At 38.6% G+C, this 13,370-nt stretch overlaps 1 protein-coding gene across 2 annotated transcripts in view; it reads right to left on the minus strand.

Annotated features, from left to right (window-relative positions):
* Sppl2a (signal peptide peptidase like 2A) overlaps positions 1–9,877 on the minus strand; it is a 48,418-nt gene extending 38,541 nt beyond the window's left edge. For both annotated transcript variants that reach the window (XM_026391963.2, XM_077799655.1), the window contains exon 1: positions 9,721–9,877. In XM_026391963.2, the coding sequence (XP_026247748.1) occupies positions 9,721–9,786 (66 nt within the window). In that variant the 5' untranslated portion in view covers positions 9,787–9,877. The remainder of the gene's footprint in view (positions 1–9,720) is intronic.
* Positions 9,878–13,370: the final 3,493 nt, after the last annotated feature.

Genomic DNA, 13,370 nt, shown 5'->3' on the forward strand with positions numbered 1-13,370 from the left:
CAGTTTAAAGGTTATGGACTAATTAATCTGGCAGAAGTTTTAAAGCAGCACAGCACTGCAGGCTGTGCCATGGGTATTACTGGCTGCTTTTAGCCAAATACATATTTAGAATTGGGAGTAGAAGACAGAGCAGAAAGATTTGAAAAACTTGAAGTTTGGCCAGAAAAGTGTGTTTAAAACTGTGGGGAGATTTAGTATCATTAAAAAGCAGCCAAATAATTTACATAGCAAAGATGCCTGGAGGGCATCTCAGAAATCAGCAGGAACTAAACCATCACAGGCTCAAAGGTTTTGTAAAAGTGTAAACCTTTAACCTGAGAAGTGAGCATTGGAGTACCCCATTTGCACAGGGCCACTAGAGACTGTCTCCTCAGGATTCATTTTGTATTCAAGACCTTTGACAGTTCAGCAGTCAGGACACGCTGCAGCCATGATTCAAGACAATCTAGGTATGGCTCCCACTGGCAGCAGACCTTGGCATTGCCCAAATGGTGCTGGTTTTGCTGGCATTGAGAAATGCAAGAGTAATGAGGTCACAGAATCTTCCACTGAAATTTCAAAGGAAAGGCTGGGAGGCTGGGTAGTGTGTAATAAAGTCAGCCTGACAGGGTAATGCATAAAGGTGTGAGAGAGAAGCTGAAGATTGAGATGGAGACTCTATGAAGTAAGAAAGGCCAGGAATGTGGAATGCCTGCTAAGGAAACTGCAGGCTGAGAGCAGAGCTAGCCCAAGAGAATATTTGTGTTGCAGGGAGCAAAATCACAGGGGCTGGGCTATCCAAGCCCTTTAGAGCTCATGTATGCTACTGTGTGCCCAGATTCTGAAATTAGACCTAGAGGATTTAATATTTTCCCTGAGAGGACCCTTTCTTTCTATGCCCCTATTCTTCCCTGTAGAATGGGACTGTTTATCCTCTGCCACTGTATCTTGGAAATATGTACCTTTCTAATTTCTGTATGTGGTTCACAGTTGAGTTTGCCTTGAGTCTCAGAGGAGATTTTGGATTTGAACTTTTCAGCAGTGCTGGAATATTTAAGACCGGGGACTCTTGGAGACGGACTGAATGCATTTTGTGTTGAGAGGGACATGAACCTTTGGAGGCCAGAAGCAAAATGTGATGATTTGGAATTTTTTGCGGGAGAGGTACAAGGGCTGGAACCTAGGGGCACTTAACCACCAAGCAACATCCCTAGCTCTTTTTACTTATTTTAAGACAGGGTCTCACTAAGTTGCTTAGGTCCTTGCTAAATTGCCGAGGCTGGCTTTGAACTTCCAATCCTCTTGCCTCAGTCTCCTGAGCTGCTGGGTGGTTTGAATCTTAAATGTCCCCCAAAGATCCATATATGCTGCAGGCTTGGTTGCCAACTTGTGGCATTATTAGGAGGAGGAGTCTAGTGGAAGAACATTAGGTCACTGGGAGCATGACCTTAAAGGGGATATATGGATACTGGCCCCTTCTTCTCTTTCTGCTTCTTGACCACCATGAGATAAGATATTTCTTCTGTTCTGTCTGTGCCAAGATATATTTCCTTGTCAAGGCTCAAAGGTAATAGAGCCAAAGGACCATGAACTAAAACCTATAAAACTATGGCCAAAATAAATATTTCCTCCTTACAAGATGATTTTTTCTCAGTTATTTTGTTACAGTGATTGAAAGCTACACATCCATTCTATGGGTTTGGACAAATATATAATGACACATACCCACCATTATAGTATTAAGCTGAACCGTTTAACTGCTCTAAACAGCCTCTGTACTCTACCTACTGGGTGTCTTTTTTGAAGTGATGAAATGTTCTAAAATTGGCTATGGTTATAGTTATAAATATCTGTGAATATACTAACACTGAATTATATACTTTACATGGGTGAAGTGTAAAGTATGTGGGTTATATCTCAGTAAAGCTGCTACAAAAGGAAATACAAGTCAAGAAATTATACTCTTATTGTGAAGATTAAAAACAATTCTCTAGTTATATTTAACATAATACCCCCTACTCCATTATCCATGCCATCTTTTAGCTCTTCCAGGACTCTACATGTTTTCTAATTTTCACCTGATACATATTAAGCTATTAACCTTTACCCCTGTAAATATTTAATTTCCTGAAAAGCCCTGCCAGATTAGTTATGTATGGTTTTCTTTTTTCTTGAATATTATACTTAGCAATTTGTGTAACCATTTCCTTCTTTTTAGTATACAGATCAATGCTTGCTGAACTTTAATGTTCTTATTAAAGTGTACATTCTGATCCAGGGGGTCTTAATCATGCTTCCTTCTAGCATGATTATGCATTTCTAACAAGCTTCCAGGTGATGCTCTGATGTTGGTCTAAAGTATATGATTAAAGAGTTTATTATGAATAACAATGAAAGACATTAGTCTTCTAGACAGTACAAGAGTGCTCTTAAGAATTTTTTCAAAAGATGAGAGACACTGCATCTGCAGTTAGCTGATACAACCAAAGTTTGTATTTAGGCAAACAGTTCCCCCATTACTTTCTTTTCTTTTTATGCTGGGGTTGAACCCAGGACTTTGTGCATGGTAAGCATGTGCTCTACCACTGAACTATACTCCAACCTCCGGTTCCATTTCTTCCATGTGTTCATTTAAAACTCCTCAGTACATACCACTGGGTCCTGGTGTAACCACTCTAGAGTAGCTATCTACTACTCTCACAATCTCAAATGATACCCAGTTCATGTCAAATAAAATCTATTTTCTAAACAAGAATATATAAAGTGGCAATATAATTACTGGTAAATGCAGAGGAGGAACAGTTATATACCCATTACTCTTTAAATGTAGGAAGTATCCTCTTCTTTACAAACATTTTTCTCTTTTACAAAGACATTCATTTTAAATCAATAGCAACAAAAAAAGAATTGAAAGGGAACTCAGAGAAAAAGTAGAGTTAGGACTGTTATGTATGAATCACACATATTCTAAAATCAGGCCTAAATAACTTTCTGATCACTCTTTCCTCTCTAATAACTTATGTAATCTAGCCAACTTACATTCTTACATTGTTTCCAATCTTTTTTCCAGTATTCAAGGATTATAAAAATGATGCACTGAAAGTGACCAGACCCAGACACACAGATTATTAAGCATAATCTTAATTACTTAAATAGAGGCTGAGTGGGAGCTAAGGCATCAAATAGAGATTTACAGGGAATCAGAATAGTCTGTGGGCTATGGGAAAAGCAAGGCTAGGATCATTTCTTGCATTTGGAGAATCTGAAACATGTAATGCAAAGGCTAAGAAGTACTAGGGTGTGGGGAAGAGACAAGGTAGTCATTCATTCATTCAAGACCCTGCAGTTTATGAGGTGTACAGGAGGCAGTAGAGAACGTCAAGTAAGCATTACTGTAATGGGTATATGTAATGATTAAAGGTAATAAAATTCTTCCTCCCTCTCTCCCTTCCTTTCGTTGTAGGAGAAGGGAAGAGACTATACCTGGAGACTTTCTGGCCTAACTTTTGATAAACAGATCCAATTCAGGTGTTTTTATTTATTTGTTTTTATGGTATCAGCAATCAAACCTAGGGCTTTCTGCATGCCAGGAAAGCTATCCCCCACTAAGCTACATCCCTATTCCTTCTGGTGGTTTTTTAGGAAAAAATAAAAAATCAAACTTAAACATAACTTTTCCTAGCTTTAAATTTTTTCTTATAAATAAGATTCATAATTCATCGTATCAATCTTGTGTTCTATTTTAGACTCAGAAAAAACTTATAACTGCATAATTCAGTGGAAAACATGTTGAAAGACTTGAGTCTAGTCCCATTTTGGGGGGGAATTTCTATGATCTGGGACAAGCCAGAATCTTCATGAGCCTTTTCAGAATTATTTTGCATTTCAAAGGAGATTTACATGTAGCTATTACACTACTGATACACAGCCATAAGTGAATTAGAATGCAGACAATAGGATGAGGAAATTCAGACATCTCAGATGCAAGAAGGTAAGAGAAAAATCATGAAGAACATGAAAGTAAAAGGAGGAATGTGACAAAACCAGACAGCTCAGGCTTCTATAACTGTAGACTGGGTGGCTTAAACAACAGAAATTTGTTTTTTCATGGTTCTGAAGGACGGAATTCTAAGATCAAAGTTCCAGCAGAGTCAGCTTCTGGTGAAGGCTTTTCTCCTACCTAGGAGACAGCAATCTTCTCACAGGGTCCTCATAGTGAGGAGAGAAATTGACTAAACTATCTGTATTTCTTTTCTTTTTTTTTTTTTTTTGTAAAAAGATACAGATTTATTTCATAAAAATTAGACAAAAAAATACCTAAGTAAAAGAAAGTAAGAATCATAATCCCATGTACACAATTAACACACTAATTCATACATTTTTGGGGTCTCTCCCTGTATTTCTTCTTAAGAGGGCATTAATCCTGTCACGAGGGCTCAGGTTCTACCCTCATCTAAACCAAAATTATCTCCCAAAGGCCACACGCCTAAATACTGTCACATTGGAGGTCAGGATTTCAACAAATCTGGGGGGACACAATTCAGTTAACAGTAGCTCACCTCTAACTACCAAATTCTTGTCCTCTTACAGACAAAAAATGTTCATTACATCTCCATAGCCCCCCGAATCTTAACATATTCCAACACAACTCAAATGCCTATAGTCTGAAGTCTTATTTAAATCTAAATCAGATATGGGTAAGAATCAAGGTATGATATATCCCAAGGTAAAATTATGCTCTAGTTTTGAACCTGTGAAACTAAAAAAAAAAAAAAATTGTTTCTAAAATATAAAGATGGTACCAGCATAGAATTGACATTCTCATTCCAAAAGGAAAGAAATAGAAGGAAAGAAGTGGTGATAGGTATTGACAAAGTCCCAAACTGAGTAAGGCAAGTTCTATTAAGTCTTGAGGTTCAAGAATAATCCATGGGCTTGATATCCCACCTTCCAGGCCATGGCTCTCTAGGATGACCCTAACTCTTTAGTTCTGCAGGGAACTGCCTCACAACTTAAGGCAGGTACCTCATGACTCACTGGCTGTTATGCACCCCAAAGACTCTGCGTAGAAGACATCTGACCTACTGAAACCAAGGTGACAGACCTAATGATCTCTAAATAGCCTTCACTTTCACTTTTCCCTTTTCTGGTAAAATAGCACATTCATAGCCAAATAGTTCTATTGCATTGTCTTGTCAAATACAAAATGTGTGACAATCTTTCTTCATTTCATCTCTGTCTCCATCCCCTTCAGTTCAAACCAGAAGTATTTCTGCTTATATAATCCTATAACTCTTCATCAAATGGTTGTTCAACTACATTGTGTTTTTTTCAGAAATATATTTCTCACTTTTAAATATGGATAGGCTAAATATTTTCCAAATCTTCAAGTTCTAGTTCCATTTTGCTTAAAAATTCCTTCTTTTTTTGGAGAGGGTACTTGGGATTGAACTCAGGGCACTCAACCACTGAGCTATATCCCCAACTCTATTTTGTACTTTATTTAGAAATGGTCTTACTGAATTGCTTAGTGCTTGGCTGTGGCTGAGGCTGGCTCTGAATTTGCAATCCTCCTGCCTCGGCCTCCTGAGTTGCTGGGATTATAGGCATGTGCGACCATGCCCGGCTAATAATTCCTTCTTCAATTCACTTCTCCTTTATATTTTACTATAAGAAATCAAGATTAAGCAACCTATTTCTTCATTACTTTAATAAGAAATCTCACATAAATGTTCAATTTTTATCAACATACCTTATAATACAAACAGAGATATGATAAATTGTGGTATAAAAGTGTATTAAGAATTGTAATGCAAAAAAAAAATAAGACAGCCCATGTATAATGACATAATTTGGCATGAACATACTTTATATACAGAGATGAAAAATTGTGCTGTGAATGGATAATTATGATTGTAATGTATTCCTCTATTGTCATGTATGTAAGAAATAAAAATTTTAAAAAATGTTCAATTTTTTCACTCACTAAGTTCTACCTTCCACAAAACACTAGAACATATCTCAGCTAGGTTCTTTGCTCTTTTTGTCAAAGGCTGCTTTTTATCTACAGTCCAATAACATGATCCTCATTTCCACTTCAGACCTCATCAGAATGGACTTTTTTGTTCATATTTCTACACGCACCTCAAAATTCTTCCAGTGCTTACTCATTATCTACTTCGAAAGTTACTTTTATGTGTTTAGATATTTGTTATAATAGTACCTTTGAGTACTCATTCTTGGCACTAAAAGGTGTCTTGGCTCACCTAGCCACAACACAATACCACAGAGTGGTTACATAAACAACAGAAATTATTTTTTCTCCACAGTTTTGGAGGCTGGAAATATAAGATAAAAGTGCCAGAAGGATTAGTTTCTAGGGTGGGCTCTCCTCCTGGCTTGGAGATAGCCACCTTCACTCTGTGTTTTAACATGGTAAGGAGAGAGAACAATATGCTCAGAGCTTCTTCTTAGAAGGGCACTAATTCTATCATGAAGATTCCACCCTGGGGACCTTCACACTGGGGGTTAGGGCTTCAGCATATGAATTTGGGAGGGGCCATATTCATTAGATAGCACAGAAGCTTAGCATGTCTTGAGTAACTTGACTGCTTGAGTAACATCTTTCCCCTAGAGGTTGGGAGAAGAGGACAGAAAAGAAAGAATTAATTAAAATTATTTGAGTTGGGATAGTGTACAAAAAGAATGTAAATTTTTTTTAAAGAGAGAGAAAGAGAGAGAGAGAGAGAAATTTTTAATATTTATTTTTCAGTTTTTGGTGGACACAACATCTTTATTTTATTTTTATGTGGTGCTGAGGACCGAACCCAGCACCGCACGCATGCCAGGCAAGTGCGTTACCGCTTGAGCCACATCCCCAGCCCAAGAATGTAAATTTTCCGAGAGATTTTTCTTCCTGGGTTCCTAATTATCACCTCATTTAAGTAGTTCAAACAGCTATGTAATACTTCAAAATCTTTGAAGTAGAGAAAATTTTGATGAAAAACATTATGAGAAATACTGAAGGTTCTTCAGAGAACTTTGAAGCAATTTTAAAAAACAGATACAGATTAAACATCACTTGTTCTCTCTGAAAAAATACCTTATGACTGGGTCCACACTGTGAGATAAAGATCTAATAATTGGGACTGGGGAAGGAAAAGCATGAAACAGAATTATGGCAAGGTCAAGACAGAATTAACCACCCACTAAGAACTCTTTTTATTTCTAGACCTAAATGTTTAACATGTTCTAAGATGATCAGAATAAAAGTCAGGTGTGGTAGCTCATGCCCGTAATCCCAGGAAATGCCTGTAATCATAGGACACTGAGGCAGGAGGATAGAAAGTTTGACGCAAGTATGGAGAACTCAGCTAGATCCTATTTCAATATAATAAAAAAAAGGCAGAGATCTAGTTTAATGATAGAGCACTTGCCTAACATGTGCAAGGCCCTGGGTTCAATCCCTATGACCACCAAACAAACCAACCAAACCAAACCAAATAAAAAAAATTAAAATGGCTAAATACGCTATAGCTTAAGTTCAAAATATACAGTGAGGTCACTCTGATAGGAAGAAAACAAGATGAGGAGGGCAGGTTAAATGATCTTTAATGGCCTTTCAATACTAAATCCTCTGCCTCTTCTTCAAAAAAGTGGAAATGGTTTCTGAAAATTATGTGCTGTTCTAGATGAAGATGTTGGCCCTGACTAAGGGAAAGAAGAACCAGAAAGAAGAAATGAAATGACTGAGTTGGCATCATTAATTCAAATGAACTTAGGCCACCTACAACTATAGTTAGGAAAAAGAAAAAAACAAGGGCTTCAGGGAGAAAATGGTAAAAGACTTCAGATAGTGAGTGCTGGAGGAAAAAACTAGCTATTCATTAAGAAGGAAGGAGAGCTTCTGCTGAGAAAAAGAAAAGGAATGAAAAGAGACCATTTTAGGTGATTGAAGGAAGGAAGCTTCAGGAAGAAAATAAATTCAAAGGCAAACAAACAAGAAAGAATTTTAAATAATAGCTGGAATTGAAAAAGACCTTCACAATTTAAAGATTTTGTCGACTTATTCACAGTCATTAACAGTGCCTACCATATAATAAATGAACACCAAATACTTGTGGGGTAAAAAACAATGTTACTTAATTCCCACAACAATCTTGGGACTGAAGAGTACAGAACCCAAGATTAATATGGTAAGATATCATACAGAGGTACAATCTTAAATATCCTAAAATCTAAAGTGTGGGAGACACAAGCTAGTTACAATTTAGAACAGGGAAAACCTTTAGGTTTGTGAAGCCCATAAAATTGTGAATATTCTCCTTATATTTTTCTGGCGAGATGTTCAGAGCTTTTGGTAAGAATTTCAATGTGAGTTTATGAGGAATTGATGTATTATTAGGCTAAATATAGTGGGAATATGAGATTATATCAATATCTACATATAGATATAATCAGCTTAAACAATTCAAATAAAAATTAGTGCAAACACACTTTGCTAAGTTTTATATGTAGGTTATAAGTTTGTGTACATTTACATACTCTCTGAAATTACTATCCTTTGGATAGATATGATCTGTCTGATTACACAGCAAACACCTCAAAAACCCAGACTAAGGCTGCTACTTTGATATTCATTTTATAATGTATTTTCGCACTCCCTCAAGACAATTTTTATAAGTTCATTCGGGTTTCTAATGTTACCTAGCAAAATTATGAATACATCAAAGGCATTTAACACTTTGTGGCTTAGATTTTCTTCATAAACGTTAAAGCACTTTCATTTTGAATATATTCACTAATTATTATCCTTTTAAACTGGAGAGTAGACAAAATATACTCTCAGAGAAGTTACACATTCTAATGGAAAAGAAAGACATACAGCATATAGATCTTATATAAATAACCTTTAAATGTTCTCAACCTGAAACTCCCTAAGTGAAAGCCAATAGGCACAAAAACTGAAACACTGAACAATGACCTCCTAATCACCCACTGAACCTCATATCACTTGATGATTAATTTTAAAACATTATTTTCTGTAATTATGAAAACAAACTTGGGAGCACTTATTGTGTGTATTTTCCTTCTCTTAGCTGATATTTCACACCTTTAAAACAGACAACTGAAAAACCACTAAAGGCATTACTTTGTTATTTTAAGTTATTTTAAATTATTACTATTACAACACAAAACTAAACAAACCCTGACAAAGGAATCACATAGGCCCCCAAAGACTAAGATGGAACTAAGAGGGGTAAGGAAAAACTAAAATAATAATAATAACCAAATAAGCTGAATTAGTGCAATTAAATTAAAAGCGCAGTCCTTGAACCGCTAAGCACTCAGGGGCCTTTATTCACAGGGGAAAGAGGTTAACAGGAGGTAAAATGGGCCAGACAATAAAACCCAGATGCCAATTGAAAAAAAAAAAAAAATGCCTACACAATGAAAAATTAGAGTGGCACCCAGGTCAACGTCGTGTAAGGGATTGCGCGGATATCTTTGATGGGTCGGGAGGGAACAGGGTGATGGAAGAAACAGGGATAAAAAGGAGGCTGGAAGGACGGAGTGAGCGGCGGCAGGTGAGGGGAACCAAGAGCGAAAGCAGGCCGCGGCGCGCGGAGCGAGGTCCGGCGGGGCCGTGGGGCGGGCGGAGGGGGCTGGGAAGGCGCCCCTGCCCTCCGGGCCCCGCCCCGCCCCGGGGAGGCCCGACGCCCGCCCGCCCGCCCCACTTACCAGCGGCAGCAGGAAGCCCCACATCAAGGCGGCGGCGGAAGCGGGCAATCTCCACTGCGGGCCCATCGTACTGGTGGGCGCCCAGCCTCCGCGTCGCTCTGCGGGTGCCTCAGTGGCAGTGTTCTGCCCGGACCGCGGCTGCTGCCGGGCCGCTACAGCAGCGCGGACTTCCTCTTCCGGCCCCGCCCGGGAGACGCGGAAAGCCCCGCGTGGGGCTCTGAGTCCCAGCGGCGGCCGGCCACGCTCTGCGGGTCTGGGCGTGCCAGTGTCCAGCTGTCTGACCATCACTCCCGCCAGACCCCGGGCAGGCCAAGGGACCTTCTCAAGCCCTTTCTCCTGGAAGTAACTGCCCAGGTCCTGGAGCCACAAATCTACGGGTCATCCTTAATTCATTAGCCCATCAGTAGTTTCTGGCCATTCTAACTCACACACATATCTCCCAAATGTTCACTCACTCCCAAATGTTGGGACCACCTTATCCAAGCCACCAACGTTTGTCTTTTTCCAAACTGGTCTCAGCCAGCCTCCAGACAGCTCCTTACCCCATGGTCCCAGAGTGATCTTTTTAAAAATATAAATCAGATCATGTCATTCTTCATCAGCTTGCATAAAATACAAACTAGTTTGGCTGGGCATGGTGGCTTGCACCTGCAGTCCATACATACTACTCTCCCAGCTATTCAAAAGATTGAGGGAGGAGGATCACTTGAGCCCACAACATAGTGAGTCCTCATCTCAAAAAAAAAAAAAAAAAAAAAAAAAAAGAAGCCTAGAAAGTCCACATAATTTGGCCCTGGCCTTCCTCTCCGTTACCATCTTCACTATTTTCCTGTGCATTAAGAAGCATGGTCCTTCTTTGGTCTTTCCTTCCTTCCTTGATCTTTCTGGCCCTATCGCTAGTAGTCCTTTCTGCTAGAATGCCCTTCTCTCTAAAACTCACAATGTATGACTTGTTGGCATTCACTTAGCTTAAATGTCACTTCCCCAGAGGGAACTTCCTGACATACCCAATCTAAAGAAGCCTTTAGTTACGTTCATATCATGATTTATTTTAATTCTCTGCATAGTACTTTTCATTCTCTTACATATCTTTGTTTATCCATCCATTTATTCATTTATTATGTTGCATACCACTTGATAGCAACCAGTGTCCTTACTTTGCTGCTGTATGCCTTACACCTACAAAATCTGGCAAATAGTATATCCTCAAATATTTGTTGGATGACTATTTCATACCAAACACTGCCATCTCCCAGCATGAAGGACACAGATGTGTGAGCCAACACACTTCATAGTGACTCTTTTGTTTGCACAAGGTGCTAAGAAGTATTAAAAGGAGGTATAAATTGGGTGCCAGGAAAGATTCCAGCCTGAGCTGAGTCTAGAAGGGCAAGATAATTTTAGCAAGGCAAAGGGTAGAGGAAGGGGGACACTTCCAGGAACAGTGAAGCACTAGGGTTAAAGCCAAAAGTGGCATTGGAGGAACTACAAAATTTAAGCTTGGCTGAAGCTGTGACAGATGAAAGATGAAATGTGAGAAGAGGGCAAAAGCCAAATCACAGTAGACTGGGACTGCTTGGGATGTTAGGATTCATCCTATGAGTGGTAGAGAGAAAATGAATAGTAAATAGAGCAATGACATACAATTTCTGTTTTGGAAGCTCTCTGTGATTGGCAGGGTGGCAAATGGATTAAAACAAGGCAAGAAGTAGAAGCTGGGAGACCTGTTAGACAACTGTAGAAACTTAACCAAGGCAGCGCAGAGTGAGGATCTGATACAAGAGTATGGCAGAAGAAATGGGGAGGAGAAGATGGATCTGAAAGATCTGGAGCAGATTTTGGTAACTGAGAGGAGGTGGTATAAGAAAGAGGGATGATTCCCAGGATTCTTCCCTGGGCTATCTATTGAGATGGATTGGCACAAAAAGGGAGGGAATAGCTGAAGGAGGCAAAATACTTCTGGATGGGAGTTTGAAATACTTGTGTAATATTGAAGTGCAAATGTATGTAGGTTATGGCTACTTGGGTTGGTCTGAATCTAGTGTCATGGTAAAGCCAAGAACTTGGGAATCCTGCCTGTCAATCTGGACTCTTCATATGTTCTGGCTTCCAATGGCAAACCAAGTTCCCCTTTTATAAAATGGTTTTGATGAACTGGATGACTTCATCTCTAACTATTCCCTTGAAATGTTTATTCTTGTAGCCCATTGCTTAGTAAGTCTCTAACATGACTCCTGGAGCTATCTGAAGATTTCTGGTTTTTCTGCTTACGTTTTTCTTCACCTTTATTAGTAAAAAATTTGAACTTGCCTGTGTTACAGGCTAGTTCCATGTGCAGTCTCTCTTTACATAGGTTTTTCATTTGAAAAATGTTGACACCAATATCTGTCCTACCTACCTCATTAGTTGTAAAAATGTCATGATGCCAGGCACAGTGAGTGGTACATGCTTATAATCCCAGCCACTCAGCAAGAACCTGTCTCAAAATAGAAATAAATAATAAAATTAAAAAGAGCTGGGGATGTAGCCCAATGGCTATGCATCCCTGAGTACAATCCCCAGTATGAATAAATAAATAAGTAAAAAAAAATCATGAATTATAAAATGTGAATAAAGTTACTCTGAAAATTAAAAGAAAAAGGGGGAATGAGATAGAGAAGGAGAAGAAAAATAGAAGGCTGTGCTCAAAAGTGTTAGCACTGTTGTCATAATTCTTGTTATCAGAATGCTTTCTCCTTGGTCAAAGTCCCTGTGAAGGATGAAGTGAAGAATGAAAGAGTTAATGGAACACTAAAATGTCCTCATTCAATGATTTAACTTCTGGAAAGGCTACTAAGGTTTCTTTGTAGTACACATCTGTTACACATCAATTTCCCTGCAAATATTAGAGAGGATGAAGAGTAACTGGATTTTTCTAGTAAATATTTTTCTTCTCTTCAGAAACTATAGAGTAAAATAATATTATTAGATAAAAGATCATTTTGAGCCAACATGGTGGTGTACACCTGTAATCCCAGCTACACAGGAGGCTAAGGTAGGTAGATCACAAGTTTGAGGCCAGCCTCAGCAATTTAGTAAGACATTGTCTCAAAAATAAATAAATGAAAAGGGTGGGCTGGGGTTGTGGCTATCAGTAGAGTGCTCGCCTAGCACTTGCAAGTCCCTGGGTTCAATCCTCAGCACCACATAAAAAATAAATAAACAAAATAAAGGTATTGTGTACAATTAAAAATAAATAAATAAAAATGCTTTCCTCTTTTAAAAAAATGGTAACGATGTAGCTCAGTGATAGAGCACCCCTGGGTTCAATCCCCAGTACCTCCAAAAAACAAAAATTAGGTTTTTTTTTTTTGGTACTGGGGATTGAACCCAGGGGAAGCCTAACCACTGAGCCACATCCCTAGCCCCCCCCCCTTTTTTTAGTAGTGAGTGGACACAATATCTTCATTTTATTTATTTATTTTTATGTGGTGCTAAGGATCGAATCGGCCACTGAGCCACAACCCCAGCCCCACAAAAAATTAGTTTGATTTGTAAATATACTTAATTAATAGAATTTCTTTTTCCAATGATAAAGAAGGATGTTATTTGTTGTCAGAAAATTTCTATTTTCTAGGAAATGAATAAGAAATATTGGCTTCATTTTACAA

Source organism: Urocitellus parryii, chromosome 6 (genome assembly GCF_045843805.1).
Source record: "Urocitellus parryii isolate mUroPar1 chromosome 6, mUroPar1.hap1, whole genome shotgun sequence".
NCBI classification, from domain to species: Eukaryota; Metazoa; Chordata; class Mammalia; order Rodentia; family Sciuridae; genus Urocitellus; species Urocitellus parryii.